General features: G+C 41.2%; 1 protein-coding gene across 1 annotated transcript in view; it reads right to left on the bottom strand.

Annotated features, from left to right (window-relative positions):
• The window catches only part of MYO1H (myosin IH), a 90,450-nt gene that overhangs the window by 32,161 nt on the left and 43,102 nt on the right, over positions 1-15,187 (bottom strand). Inside the window, exons 3-8 of the mRNA XM_074972799.1 lie at positions 6,915-7,076; positions 5,327-5,442; positions 3,839-4,037; positions 2,676-2,756; positions 1,977-2,156; positions 573-671 (exon numbers count right to left, since the gene is read on the bottom strand). Of these exons, the coding sequence (XP_074828900.1) occupies positions 573-671; positions 1,977-2,156; positions 2,676-2,756; positions 3,839-4,037; positions 5,327-5,442; positions 6,915-7,076 (837 nt within the window). The remainder of the gene's footprint in view (positions 1-572; positions 672-1,976; positions 2,157-2,675; positions 2,757-3,838; positions 4,038-5,326; positions 5,443-6,914; positions 7,077-15,187) is intronic.

Here is a 15,187-nt window from a genome sequence, read left to right as displayed (position 1 = left end):
TGCAGGACATCAAATTAATCCTTCTGGTCTTAAAAAAAGAAAATCAAGAAAATGTTTAATGATATGAAGAGTAACAACAGCTCCTGGTTTTTATAGGGGACATGAAGTTCTGGTGCCAATCTCTACCTATATACACGTGACATTTTTCACCAGAGGTAGCACTATAGACTTCCTTTAGCAACACACTGCGGACACTAGAAACCACAGGGTGGGGAGGGGATCAGAAAGTTTGCTACTGGCCCAGTAATACTGTTTGTAAAGCACTTTCCCCCGGTGGGTACAGGCATTGGTTATTACATCCCATTTTCCTATCCATTATGGAATATCAGAAGCCCATAAGGTATTCAGACAATTCCTGCTCTTAGGTGATCTTGTCCATGTCTTAGTCAGTGCAAGACTGTTCCCCACAACATGTACTTCAGCATTGCATCCAGTCTTCGGTGTTCCACCACTTCCTTAAAGAGAGTTGTACAGCCCTTATTTGGAAATTCCCCAGATATCCATCCTGGTTCAGGTTGGAATCAGCAGTTACCCCCTTTCATAAATACACATCCCTTCTCTTGCCTTTATACCTCAATATCTGTTTCAGTGAAGTCAATGACAGAGAAGGCTTTGTGGACTGTTTTCCAGTCACTCTTGTCATTAATGGAAGACACTTTGGCACATCGACCCTATTGAGGAGAAAAAAGAGGCAAGAAAACTTTGCATCCATCACTACAGTTCTATTGATCAGGTGATCTGTGTACCACTAGCCAATCTCACCTTGGCTTGACATTTTTGCTTCCCAGTTCTCAGTTCTTTACCACCTTGTTTACAGGTATACACACAGGTTATTCCACCCCTGCCCATACAGCCCATGGCTCTACTCGTCAGTCCTTTCTGTAACTGTTACTTAAGAGCACGGTGTGTGTTGAGTTTGGGTAAAATTGAAGGGCAAATTATCTGCATATTATACTCCATCAAAATCTAAAGAAAATAGGAGTCATAAAACAGCAGTTTGCGCAGATGATTCTGCATTTTATGAAAAAGTGTAGGGAATGCTTTCCTTCATCTCATATATAACAGCTGCTTGAGTCAAGCTTACATATTTTACACCAAATAAATAAAGAAAGCCTTAAAGAGAGACCTTTACACAGAGTGTAACTTGCAGGTAGTCATTTTACTAGTTAATAGTTTAGGCCATGCTTTCCACTGAATCAAAGGGGTGTTTTTAAACACCAGCCAGCTGTTCTGCTTAGTAACATCTGCCATTCAGTCACAATGCTTCTAGGATATAGCACTCATTTGCCAGGCAACAGTTTAATGTTTATCACAGTCTATCACAGACAGATTAAGAACTTCACAGCCGTGGACTAGGCAAAAGCTCTAAGGTGGAATAAGCGGTTACCCACGCACAAATAGCCTCACTAAGAGGACTGAAGAATACAAAGTGATTGTATTGTTAAATTCCTTATGGAATACGATTTCTCATTTCAGTTTGCTTCATTGTGAAATCCCTCTCTAAATTAATGGAGAGGCAAGGACAGGTAGAATTCATAACTAGAGAGTAGAAACTAATTCAGGGCCAAGTTTTAGTCTCTCATGCAGCTTCTACTTATTTCACAGCCTCAGGGCAGAATCTGGGCAAGCCATAGTGTTGTCTCATTCTAACGTGCTTTATCCATTAATACTGCAGAAGTTAGTGCCTCAACTTCCTTTACTTCTAATATTGCTGCAGCTCTGGACCCAGGGCGAATCAGTATCAAAAGGTGAAACAAGGGTAGAAAAAAAATCATACTACCGACAGCTGTTCTACAGTATTATAATCACTTAGGAAGTCATTAGCTATAGTCATGACTTCTACCATACTGGAGTACATGAACAGTGAAGAAAACCCATCAAGTCATAGGTGAGCATAATACATAACAAGGTACTGCAGATCTATGCTGCCAAATTCATCACAGGTGGTTCCATGCTGGGGGCCTAATTATCCCAACCTGTATAAGATACATGTACTTCTGTGGGTTGCGTTCCAGTCCTAGCCAGCGAAGCAGGTCATCTTCCCCACCCTCCAGCAACTGGTAGAAGATATGGAAATTCCGTTCCCCATTGTTTTGATGAACAACTCGGGATTTCTCAATCAGGTAACTGAGGATGTGCCCTCCTACTGGAGCTCCCTAGAGGGGGAAAACAAAAAACAAAACACACAGCCAGGTGAGCTTAGACTGCTAAGCCTTCAACATCCAACAGTCCAAGTGACAGGAAGCCAGCAGAAGTGTTGTTACTGTGTATTCTTATTAACACACATACTGTGACAGGCTTCTGGTGTCATCGCTACTTATCTGCTCTTCTTACGCTTCATTAGTTTCTTTATTAAAATATCACTTACAAGTTGACACATACTGTCTGAGGAGTGACTGTCTTTTCAACTAACTCCTGCTCTGTAGTGAAATATTACCTTCTCCACTGAGCATTTGGCTGTGTTGCCAATAAAGCTGAAAACTTCCAAGATACAAGACTTCAGACACCTCAGTCAAAAAAACACAAGAGCAGTAAAAATTAGGTCAGAAGGTAGTCTGCAAGGTAAATAATTTTGCAGGGCAGTAGAAGGTTTACTGACTAAGTATTCCATGCTGGTGCCATGCAGCTACATAGCTATGCTTGTCTTGAGAATGGTCCAACACATTTGTTTTTACCTTAAAATCAAATTGGATATCCATGTATTTTCCAAACCTACTTGAGTTGTCATTACGCAGAGTTTTTGCATTTCCAAAAGCCTGCAGAGAAACAAGTGAAACCAAGTCACTCCTCTTGCTGCTGAGAGCTCTGCATCTAGAACTGGGGTCATGAGGAACTGAGGGAGAAACATCAGCATGTACAGCTTTAGATATCCTATGCACTTTTCCTCTTTTCATGCTTGGTAAGTCAATAGGCAGCTAAATCCCATGAAACTCTGAAAAATTAGGTTTGTGTTTACCGGAGACTTGACATACTTGCTTCCCTCCTTCCCCACCCTCTGCTGACACACTGCATTCCATAAGAGTAGAATCCATCTGCCCAGACACACCAATAGTTTACACTCAACATACGTTCAGTACTTTCAGTTCTCTGATTCTCTTCAGTTCGTTCTTCATATAGGGTTAAGTATCAATGGCAGTAACTAAATGTGAGCCATTGTTTGGTCATGAATATTTAGACAAGCGTTCCTAAAATTTCTGACAATATGAGTACTTGTCATCTAAAATTCACTGAATGTGTGTGCCCACCAGGAGTCTATATCCAGCTCTCAGCTCATCTTATTTTGGGGAGAGCTCTAAAACCTGTCCAAAATAGCAGTATCCACAGTTACCTTCCTGCACATTAGGCAACTAGAGGGATAGGTGACAGATGCTTGGAGAGGCTTGTTCATTCATTGATATGGTTCAGCATTTATTAAATGGTCTCAAAAATATTTTCTCCTTTCCTTATGGAGCACTACTGAGAAAAATCCCCTCTTTGCACAGCATTTATACTGAGGGAGAGAGACTAGGTGTTTTGATTATAGATGAAGAAATATTGTAAGCTGAAAATTACAAGTGGAAAAAGAAATTTAATCCCTGAACAGCAAATTGGCCTACATCAATTCCTTCACATTTTCCAAGTCAGACAGGGCATTCTTGCAAAGGGGCTGAAATTACTTTTATTATAATGCAACCGGAGATCAAGTATCCCTGCAAACTGGATGCCATTCTGCTGATTAGATCTCTTCTTCCTTCCATGCATTCAAAACATTTCAGTTCTATATACAGACAAATCTTGCAGACTCCAGCCAGTCTCTGCATGGTACACCTTTAGGGTTTTTTATTTTATTTTGTTTTACCTCCAGCACTGGATTGGAGAGCAGCAGGCGATCACGGACTATTTGCAGCTGTTCCGTAGTTGGGCAGGTCACTGCAAAGTACTGCAAGATCTTCTTGGAGGCTTCTGTTTTCCCAGCTCCACTCTCCCCAGAGATGAGGATGAAGTGGTTATTGTATTCAGCACACATTATCCGGTAGGCATTGTCAGCTATGGCATATCTGAATAAGAGAGTCGCCCCCCCCCCCGCAAAAAAAAAAAAAATGAATTACTCGATATGAAACATCCATACAAAATGATGGCAGAAAGCTCTGACAGGAGTAAATGTTCCATAGGATCCTTAACACTGGAGACAGCTAAAATTTACAGACCTCGAACTGGACAGGCAAGCAACGTTCCCAGCAGAAAATTTGCTGATTCACAACTTCAAAGTAGAAACATTAATTCAAATTGAGAGGTAGGCACATGACGGAGGAAAAGAGCTTTATCAACAAAACCCATTTGGGCTATGCACACTGCTGTGGACCTAGGTTAGCACACTGCAGGTCTGTGACCCAAAGGCAGAGACCAACCAACCTCAAATTTTCATTTTCATAGCAGCCTGCTGGTCAGTGCCAACTTCTGCCCATGAAGATATTTTAAAAAGGTAACAATTAGTGCAACCACTTCCCCTCTGTCCCCCACACTATTTGGGAAGAAAATGCAAAAATCTACATCCAGCTTTGAAATTTTACCTCAACCACTCCTGCTCCCAGAACCAGCTGGAGGCAGAGTTATGAGCACTGAGAATAGATGGAGCCCACGGAGCCAGGAGGAAGGGCAGAGACTGTGAAAGGGAATGTTTCAGACAAACTAACGAGAGGATATACTCAGTACTGGAATTATGCCAGGGCACATCATGGCAGAGCCCTGATGGTCTGCCATCCCATCATCAGGTAAGTGAGGAAGGTATCCACTGAGCTCTGACTTGCTAGAAAAATTCCTTAATTCTAGCCCTGTCTGACAGATTCTTCCCTGTGGCTTTTGACAAATTGGCCTCTCAATTTCACCCTCTGTACAATGGAGATAAATACTTACATGCCCTCACAGGAAAGTTGTGAAGAGTAATTAACATTCACAAAACATTTGAATTTTCAAAGCTGTGTTAATATTAAGTTGACATTACCCTCCTTCCAAGTTCTGACATCCAAATGCCAACCTTGCAGACATACTAGACTAGATAATATTTAGTCCTGCCATGAGGCAGGGGACTGGACTAGATGACCTCTCAAGGTCCCATCCAGTCCTATGATTCTATTATATTGTCTAATTGAAGTTATTTGATAAATAACCCAGCAAAGAGTAGCAAGTTACCTGCTAAGATTGCTATTAAGAAGAGTTCCCCCACTCCCACCAATTACTTTTGAAAAAGTGTTTGTAATATAAAAAAAACACAACAGTGCTAGACCTGACCGTATGAAAGTCAAAGTGTTTATGTGATCTGAAAGCAGGGGAATTTAGTGCTACTTACATATGTGGTGGCAGTTCAAAAAAGTTGACTCCTTGATAGATCTCCATCTGTTTAACGGAGTAGAAATCCAACTCTTTGTAGGGATTCACAGATACTAGAAGGGTACCAATATATGTCTACAAGGAAGAACAGAGCGTAGACAAATAGAATGACTTCTCCTGAAGGGCAACCTCAAGCATACCATGTGAAAACTGACAAAAATAGAACATGTGAAACTTTTCTGTAACAAAAATTTTAAAGACTTCAGTATTTCTGTGCTCCATTTCTAACTCCCCATACACTTAAACACTTATTTAAAGGTTGGCTGGCAAAGTAATTACATTGGTTTAGTCCTTTAATTGTCCTAATAGAGACTTTTGATACCTCTGCCCCTTGATGCTTCTGGGATTTGATTCATATCCCAGTTAACATAGGAACATATTTGCCCATAACGAACACTGTTCTGTTAAGTCATTGAAAGTCTGCTATTCTCCAGATGTGATGCTGATGCTTCATAGGAAAGCTAAATTCATAAGCCATTTGGTGGTTACTTAAAACTGTGCATGTCTGCAGTGTAGTAGCTGTGTTGGTCCCAGGATATGAAGGAGACAAGGTGGGTGAGGTAATATCTTTTGGTGGACCAACTTCTGTTGGTGGAAGGTACAAACTTTCAGGCTACACAGAGCTCTTCTTTCTGCTCTGCTTCCTTACCTAGACTTTAAGAGCTCTGTGTAGCTCAAAGCTTGTACCTTTCCCCAACAGAAGTTGGTCCAACTCTTTCTTAAGACTGTATATGGAAAGAAATAATTCCTTCCTGAGCCCTGCAGATGAACAAATCTCATGTTTCAAGGTGTAAGTCTAATTGCCTTAATTTTAGACTATTTCAGTGAGCCAACGTTACACAACACTTCAGAACCTAGTAACAACTGACACTCCATATTTCACCAAGCCCTTTCCTTTGTTCCCACTTGCCTCATCAAAATATTGAGATTCACCTAACAGAAGAGAGGTTTGGTAAGATTTTCTGCCATTTAAGATCTGCACAGCAACAAACGTTGCACTGTGGGTGCTCAGAACCTTTGAAAAAACAGGGCCATTAAGAACTAGCAAATTTCCATCCTGCGGTTCAGTGAATTCTCTGTGCTGGCTTGGCTTTTCGTGTTCCTTTGTTATTTATTGCACACCACTCAGACACCTGGGACATAAACCATACCATCCATGGAAGATATAGATATAAAAAGTGTATCTAAAGGGCAAACAGGGCAGTCAGCCTGCGAGATTCTGTAAACATCCTTCAACCCTTCCCCATACAGCAGACATAACACCAAAGCATTAGAAAGCCATATTCTTGGGGAGATAATTCACTCTGTACTGACAAGCCAACACTGCAGTGACAAGAGAAATCAAGTCCACCTGGAACTCTGATCATCCCAATACAATGGTTCCACAGAGAAGCACCATTTGGCCTTACTCTTTGATCTGACTTGTAAGCAGGTTGTAGTCTGAGGCATGTCACCTTCCCACAATTACATGTTAGTTCACAGTATCTTCTAGACACAAGTACCAGTATTGCCATGAAAGATGAAGTCATAAAAGCATGCAGATTTACGTAGATGAGGTTCTCTCTGTATCGCTTGCGAAGGTTCTCCAAGAAAGCAGCTTCACTGGTGTGGGAATCCAAAAGAACGAAGTCCTGTACCCCAACTCTGTCCCGGGCGATCAGAGCCCCTTCCATGTTCAGCTGGTTGTGGTTATCACTCACCTCTTCTTTCTACAATGCAAAGAAAGTAGCTCAGTTATATGTGTTTGATCCTTTGTTTTCTGAAGGGGGAGCTTTCACACTGGAGTAAACTAAAAAAATCCACTTCTATTAAAAGCTCTGGACCTTTTCGTTATTTCAGCAATTAATGGCTTAATAAAGGGTTCCCTCCTTCCCAGCCTAATAGCCGGTTTGGTGTTATCAGAATCCTGTGTTTTAACATTCCACTTTGTAGTCATGGCCCAGTGGCTAAGGCATTAGCCTGGGATGCAAGAGACCTGAGTTCAAATCTCCCACTAGGTGTGCCTCAGTTCTCAATCTGCACAATGGAGATAACAGCACTGCCCTGCCTCAGCATTATTGTGAGGAGAAATTCAATAAAGACTGAGGTGCCCAGGTGGGATAGTGTAATGGGAGCTGTAAGTACCCAAGCTAAATACACAGATAGCAGCATTACTGCTAATTCACCATTAACCGATCCTACAGTGAAGCACAAGGAAGCAGCCTTAATTTCAGCTCAAACACAGCTTTGGTAATTAGCAAGAGAAGAATGGTGACAATCCTTTAAAAAAGTGAAGGATGCATATTTATATCTGATCTGCCAGACAGTCTCCAGGTATGAAATATTCTCCTAGGTTGTTTGCACCTGAATAGGCTGCAGTAAGGCAAGCTGCCCTGCAGAACGAAAGCTCAGTTGGAACAGTCAGTCATCCAAATACAATACTAGGAAGATCCTCAAACTGGAGTTTTCAAAAAAAACTGCATTTTTCTAACCAGTGGGAAATTCAATCCTGATGTGGGTTTATTGGCACTGTGACAATTAGCTTCCCATTACTGTGAACTCCAAGCCTACTCAAGATTTGACCGTTAGAATGAAGATTTGAGCTTCCATAAGAGATTAATTTTTCCAGACAACCAAGATTAGACAGAAAGAAAAAAGAAAGCTCAGGTTTCCACATAGGGTTCTCTAGAACTTAACACAATTGCCCAGAAGCCAGACAAACCTGGTTCCTCAACTCAGATGAGCCATTAATTTAGACAAGCCACTAACCCCGTGTCTGAGTCATCTCAACTACTTCCAGCTAAGTTGGTTTAGTTCAGATACAAGGAGATCAGGTGAGCTGCTCAAGCTACAGCAGCTGGGGCGACTTTAAAAAAAGGTTTCAGAGTAACAGCCGTGTTAGTCTGTATTCGTAAAAAGAAAAAAGAAAAGGAGTACTTGTGGCACCTTAGAGACTAACCAGTTTATTTTAGTCTCTAAGGTGCCACAAGTACTCCTTTTCTTTTTTCTTTTTAAAAAAAGGAGGGTCTTCCAAAAAACACAGGTGCTGCCTCTGACCTTATTAGTTTTCCCAAGGAAATAAAAATTCAACTTGCGTCGGCTGCATGGAGGACGACGACGACGTTTTTTAAGCCTCCTACAAGCAGATGAGGAACAACTGTTTAAGTTTGGACAGCAGATGTCTCCACACACCAAGGAAAGCATTCTGGACGTAAGGATGCGACGATTACTAGATACAACTGAGTTGTCTGGCTGGAGACACTGCACTTTTGGAGTGATCTGGAGATAACAATGCTGTCTCGGCTAGCGGTCTCCTCTCAAAACAGCAGAAGACTGTGCCAGGGCTATTGCTGAGCAAAAAGGCCTCTCCATTTCTCTGCGCTATTCATTTTTGAAAGATTACCTTGGAAAATACTTTTATAATTAAACGGTCGTTCCCATGACTGGGATACAGCTATTCTGTTCTGATTTAGAGATTGCATTAGATTTCTTACCCTTCCGTTTTTAATGTGTTAAGTGGACATATTGAACATTAGCAAGTGGATAAGTAGGATATTCTTTATAATTTCTATAGCACTTACATTTCAAAAGTCCTGTACAAACATCACACATTTCCAAGAACTCATTTCTCACTCTGTGCATGATTTACTTTCCTTATATTGGGCCAAAAAAATTTAAAAAAATAAAATTAAGGTGAGCTCAAAATGTTTTGAGCCGTTCTGGGACTTGGTGAACTAGACTAGAGAAATAAATTTGGCTGAAGATCACTATACTTATGTAAAGGTTTATCAGATATGGGAATTGTAATGTAAGTCTCATGTCTGGTATTATTGTGTTGGCCTTTATGACAGTGGTTCTTGATATTTTCTACTCTCTCTCAAAATGATGATACACAAAAGATTGGGAACCGGCGTTGAAAGGATGTTATGGGAGGCTATTTATGTAGCTGTTGTGGTGCTATTTTAGTTTTTACCAGAAACTGCAGGAAAAGTCAAAAAAAATGCTATTTCTGCTTTTATTTCTAGTTTCTACTGATTTTTGGCAAACCTTGACTCTGGACTTGAGCTTTGGAGAAGGTCTGGATAGCATGAGTGGAAGAAAGCAAGTCTTGCTGTCAGAAGTGCAATCATGCAAGAAGAATTTCACCAAAGGCGTATCAAAGCACTGAACTCAAGTTCACAACTTGTTATAGGACTGGGATAAGGAGATTTAATTGAGCTCAGAGGCTAGTCATTCTTTCACAAGACATGCAGTACATTAACCCTGTCTACGAACACACTAAGTGCATTACCTGGTTTCATAAAAATGAAGTATCCCGCCCCCCCCCCCCCCCCCGATTTCAGAGGTAATCTTGCCACATGTTTCAGATATGCAGAGAGGTTTTGACAACTTAGTTATTAAAAAAATCTCATTGTAATTACTGGAGTTAAACTTTTGGTCCAGATGCAGGGACATTCTCTTAAAGTCATTTAATTTTAACTGGAAGAAAGAAATACTACATCCTCTGATTTGCTTCATACTATTGCTGGGCCCTCATTAAGCAACTTGTGTTCCAACCCAGAGGTAGAAGTGGCAGCTGTATTTTTAGCCATGTGTGAAGGACTTGATCTTTGTGCATGAAACCTGCCCTTACTCAAACATTGTATCTGGAGGCTCACCTTCAGAATTATTTTCAAGTTCTTAACAGAATAGATACCTACAGGAAAATACTGGACTCTCTCTGCAGTACATAGAAGACCAGGGTGTACAGGAAGAGAAAAGTCACCATGAATTCCAGCATGCTTTTAACACACTGTAAACACTGAATTTGACTCTTTACAAAACTCAAAGAAGTGTTAGGGCTTGAAACCCCTCAGCTTTTGATCTGCATGGCATCACTACTTTCATTCCACACATCTGCTTCAGTAAACTGATTCACAAGTTTTATACTTTTAGTGCTGACGTTTTCTAAGATGCTAGGGACAGGAACAGTTAGGACACATTTCTAGTGTCTCTAAAGGGGTTACAAATTTGCAAGAATTAGTTCATTTTGATCTTTCACAATATAGTATTGAATGACCATTCTGATGGTAACAAAGCAGCAACTTGATTCAGACTGTTTGGAACTTCTACAAAAACACAGGAGAGCATTCATATCTGGTTTTGTATCACTTGGTTATAGATGTCACAAACATCCAAATTCAGTAAAAGCTAGTTCTGCAGGAATTTTCTTGTCTGGCAAGGTATGAACTACAAGCTTCAGTATGCCAGAAATACTAAAAAAAAAAAGAGACACATATGTATCTATGATCTAGTCACAAGAACTGTCCTCTTGATGTTCACCTTCCTTTCAAATGCTATTCAACATTATCTGGGAATACAGTTGCCACAGAGTCATGGGGCTAATGCTCTGGAACTACTCCATATGAAGCTAGTCAGGACTAGGGTAGCATGCCTCCTCCCTCTGAACATACTGTCACCAGGGCAAGAAGCTTACACAGCTTCGACCTTCCTGGATCTGACCTCTGAGCATTCAGCATCCCTTTCCACACCGTGCACTTCCCACAGTGAGTCTGCCCGTGCAGGACTCCTGGGGAAGCCAGAAGGCCCTGCACCCCAATTCTGCAGTCAGCTGTGACTCTCAGTGTAAAATGGAATGTTTATTAGTTGACAGGAACACAGTGTAGAACAGAACTTGTTAGCACAGAAATCAGTGACTTTCAGCCAAGTCCATCTTGGTGGAATCCTGGGCCAGATTGCCTGGGGGGACTGAAGGTGGGAGTCCAGGGTATCTGGCCCAGGTTCAAGCAACCTGACCTCAGCATCCCCCGGTGCTCCTCCTCCTGATCTTTGTCTTGCTTCCCAGGCAAAGTGTCACCTGGTCGCATTCCCCTCCTGGGTCTCAGACTACGAAGAGCACCAGCCATAGCCTATGGGCAGGCAGCTGGAGCAGTCTCACCTGCTGCCGAAGATCTCAACTAGAGTCTCTCATCCTTATTCCCACCGCCTAGACATTGGTGCAGCACACAGAGAAGCTGAGGCACACAGTATTCATGCAAAACAGTAAAACTCACATACATCACCACAAGGGAAAATCTCCACTTCATCACAACAGTATAATAAGTGACATCTTTCCACCATGAAACAGACTACAGTCTTTTTGGAAATACCATCCTACACTGTTTATCTGTATGAGTCAGCCTCTAAAGAGGTGCTTAATATTTATATTCTTAAATACACATTTTATATTCATGCCACAGAACATACAGGATAAAGATTTACCTGGTAGGTCTTTGGTTTTCCCCCCGGCTACTTTCCTCACCAATCAACAGAGGAATGCTTTCTAATTTTAATCTGGACTTCCTTAAAAACTTGCTGCAATTTCAATTCTGATTGGACCATAGTCCCACGAACAGGAATTCACGAATCCAGCCAGGAAGGAGAACAAGTTTTGTAAGATCTGACCAAATTGTACAAGAGTTTATCAGAGTTAACAGAGTCGCTGTTAGTAGCACAGGTCATGAACGGATCAGAAGTTACTTGTTCCAGGGTGATGACAATGAGAGGAAATGAATCCATCAAATCAAACATTCATTCAGACTGTAGGATCTGGTGAAAGGAGGATTTTGATGGGGGAGGGGGATGAGTGAACCCAAAGTTTAGGGTTTGCATCTAGCCACAAAACTTAAACCCAAACTCTTCAAGTTGTATTTCCAGCTGAGAGAGACTTTGCAAGCCCATCTGTGGAACACTGAATGGGGAGGAATGGCCCAGTCTCACTAGCCATGGGCTAGAAAAAGGCCTCTTAAGAGACAGGCTCTTGGGGAAAATTCTAACTGATCAGAGCAGTTTCTCTGCTAAGGCGAAAAGGTAAATGGAAACCAGCAAGCAGGCTACGGTGTGGAAGTTAAAGAAGCCTCGTCCTAGATTTTTCCAGTCAGAAGCATTCAGCACCTTCCCAATACACACTTTAATACTGACCTTAACTTGAAGAAAATGGCATTGCACTACTCTTTGCCCTACACATTCAGTCATAGCTGTGCTGGAATAGGCTGCACTGGTATCTCCCAATAAGTAACAAACCACAATATTTTCCATTGAACTATTCCTGAATATCCTAATTCAGCTGTCACTAATTTTGGATTATCTTCAACTCACTTGAGCTGTTCAGTTCTGGGGTGCTAGAGATCTGTCTTGGGCTTGGCATGTATTCCATGTGTCACTAGTATCTAAGCACCAGTCTTTAAAGTCTCATACATGTGACTATACGCATTACATTGCGATCATTCTTTTTTGGATCCTCCTCTCTCAGCAAGGTACAGCCTGTTCTCTTCCCAGAACCCCACACCCCTTTCACCTTACAGTTTGTTGTATATATGCCAACTCCCACCTCTAGCTTCCCTTTCACTGACCTCTTCTTGTTACCTGCATAAGACTTTCTATTTAAGCCTTTCCATTGCTGCTGCTTAGGATAAGGAATCATCTCTCGTCTAACATTTCTCCCAGGGTAAAGTGATTCTTAAATGGGGGGTTTAAGATGCAAATCATATTTTAGGTGTTTTGCTGCTTGATAAACATTGCATGCGTTTAGCTAACTAAGAAGTGTCTTACAAGTCTGCTACTGACACTGCTCTGCCAAAGCAAACAGAACTGAAAACGGATACTGAAGGCCTTAACCCACGGCTGACCTAAGGAAGTTCAGAACCCAAACCATATCACAATATAAGCCATTTCCCCATATTTTTTGCCCCTGAACTGCTGGTGACATTAATTTTTCACACTGCTTTTGTCAGGCAGCTACTGTACTGTAACCAGGTTAAGAGAGTATCATTTTAATGAGATAATGTTTAAAATGAAAAACACAGCCTGTCTGCACTTTCAAGAGGAATGTATAATTCTGATAGTATTCTAGAACATCCGCTCAGTATGGAACGCAAAGAGCCAGTCTTCTTTCCAAATCCAGGAACACAAATGCATGACTAATCTTGAAATCCCAGGAGCTGCCTAGCTGATCAAGTTTCCTTAGCTTATTTTGCTTACAAGTTAACATATCGGTAATTGGTTTCAGAGTGGTAGCCATGTTAGTCTGTATCAACAAAAAGAACGAGTCGTCCCTGTGGTACCTTAGAGACTACCAAATTTATTTGGTCATAAGCTTATGCCCAAATAAATTTGTTAGTCTCTAAGGTACCACAGGGACGACTCGTTCTTTATATCAGTAACTGACACTCTGTTCCCCTTTGTTCCAAATCCAATGCTAATTATTCAGATGAAGTCCCACCCTCACCTAGTGAATATGGGATACTCACTGTTCTGTCATCCTGAAATCTCTCCTCACAGCTTACCTATGAGAATCAAGGATTCTTCTGATTTACTGAAATGTGAGCTCTCTCGGGGAATCTATTCCTATTCATTTAACTGGCTAGTTTAGCCACCAAGCAATTTGTTTTAGCCCCCAAAAAGATAATTAAGATAATGAGATGAAAAGACAGTTCCAAAAAGAACCAAACTCTGAAGAGGCTTAGATTCTTCATCCACCTCCAAGAAGAGTCTGATTTTGGTACAAACAAAGAAAAGTCCACAAGAAGTTTTGCTAAAGTATTACCATTTTGTTAAAAGTTTGTGTGTTTTTAATTTCCCAAATGGCTGTAAAGCTAAGTGCTGTGCTTTTTTTGGCTGCTTCTTCTCTGTGGCAATACAGTGTAGTGAGGAATGGTCACGTCTGTTTAGGGGAACAGTGTTATATCTGTTATTTTGAAAGCACTGGAAAGTGTGCTGGACATCATTCAGAACTGACATGAAGATAAGTTCTCTGCCCTAAACAGTGGGCTACAAGAAAACCCCGCACTCACGCAAAGCACCACTAACTTTAACAGGGTGCCTTACGGCATTGGGGCCTAGGTGCTATATATGACAAAGTGAAAGTACCAACAAGGATGGTACGGTTGAAGGAGAACAAGGGTTACTAGAAGATCACCTGGTTACTCACTTTAGGTCTTCATTCAGACCAGTATTAAGCTTTATTTTTAATATATGCAGGAATTAATGTTTTTGATAATATACAGCCATCATAAAAGATTTTTCAACAGATTCACAAATAATTTTAGTGTCCATAAAAGTGAGGGTCTGAGAGCATTGGCTTGAGGCAGGAATAACAGGCACCACACAATGTGCTAGTTCCCACTACACAATGCTCCTAACTCACATCATCTTGATTTACCTACTTCAGTTTGAGGCTGAGGTTGCCAACAGGCCACTTCACCTTGAAGACTCTCTTAGAATGTGATAACTACTTATGCTAAATAATTTGTTCCACCTCCTATTTAGCTGTGACACTGAGTATCTTTCCCAGACCTGAAGAAGAGCTTTGTGTAGCTTGAAAGCTGCTCTTTCACTAAAAGAAGTTGGTCCAATACAAGATATTACCACACCCACCTTGTGTCTTGTATTTTGGGACCAACATGGCTACTACTTGACACTGTTCAGTTAATTTGTAACACTGATCACCTAGCTGATTTCACTACAACAACATCAGTCTACATGGATAGCACAGTCAGATTTCCTTAAATTACAGACCAATCCTATGAGACTTGATTTTAGGGAGTTTGTGACTCTCACTTCCTGCCATTCCTTGGTGAAGTTGTATCTGCTATACCCACCCCTACCAAATTTACCAAGATAAAGTAGGCTAAAGCCACTGCAGTGGATCCCATTGACAGGCTGTACAAGTTTCTGGCTTGCCAACCAGACCAGATTTAGAAAAGCATGTCACAAGGCCACCTGTGCTCCTGTTGCTAATTATGTCCCTTGGGAACTAGCTATTACAATACCTTCTGAGTAAAAGCCAAATGTCAATGGTAGG

Source organism: Natator depressus, chromosome 15 (assembly GCF_965152275.1).
Source record: "Natator depressus isolate rNatDep1 chromosome 15, rNatDep2.hap1, whole genome shotgun sequence".
In the NCBI taxonomy this organism is placed as follows: Eukaryota; Metazoa; Chordata; order Testudines; family Cheloniidae; genus Natator; species Natator depressus.
This window is presented reverse-complemented; position numbering and strand designations above follow the sequence as displayed.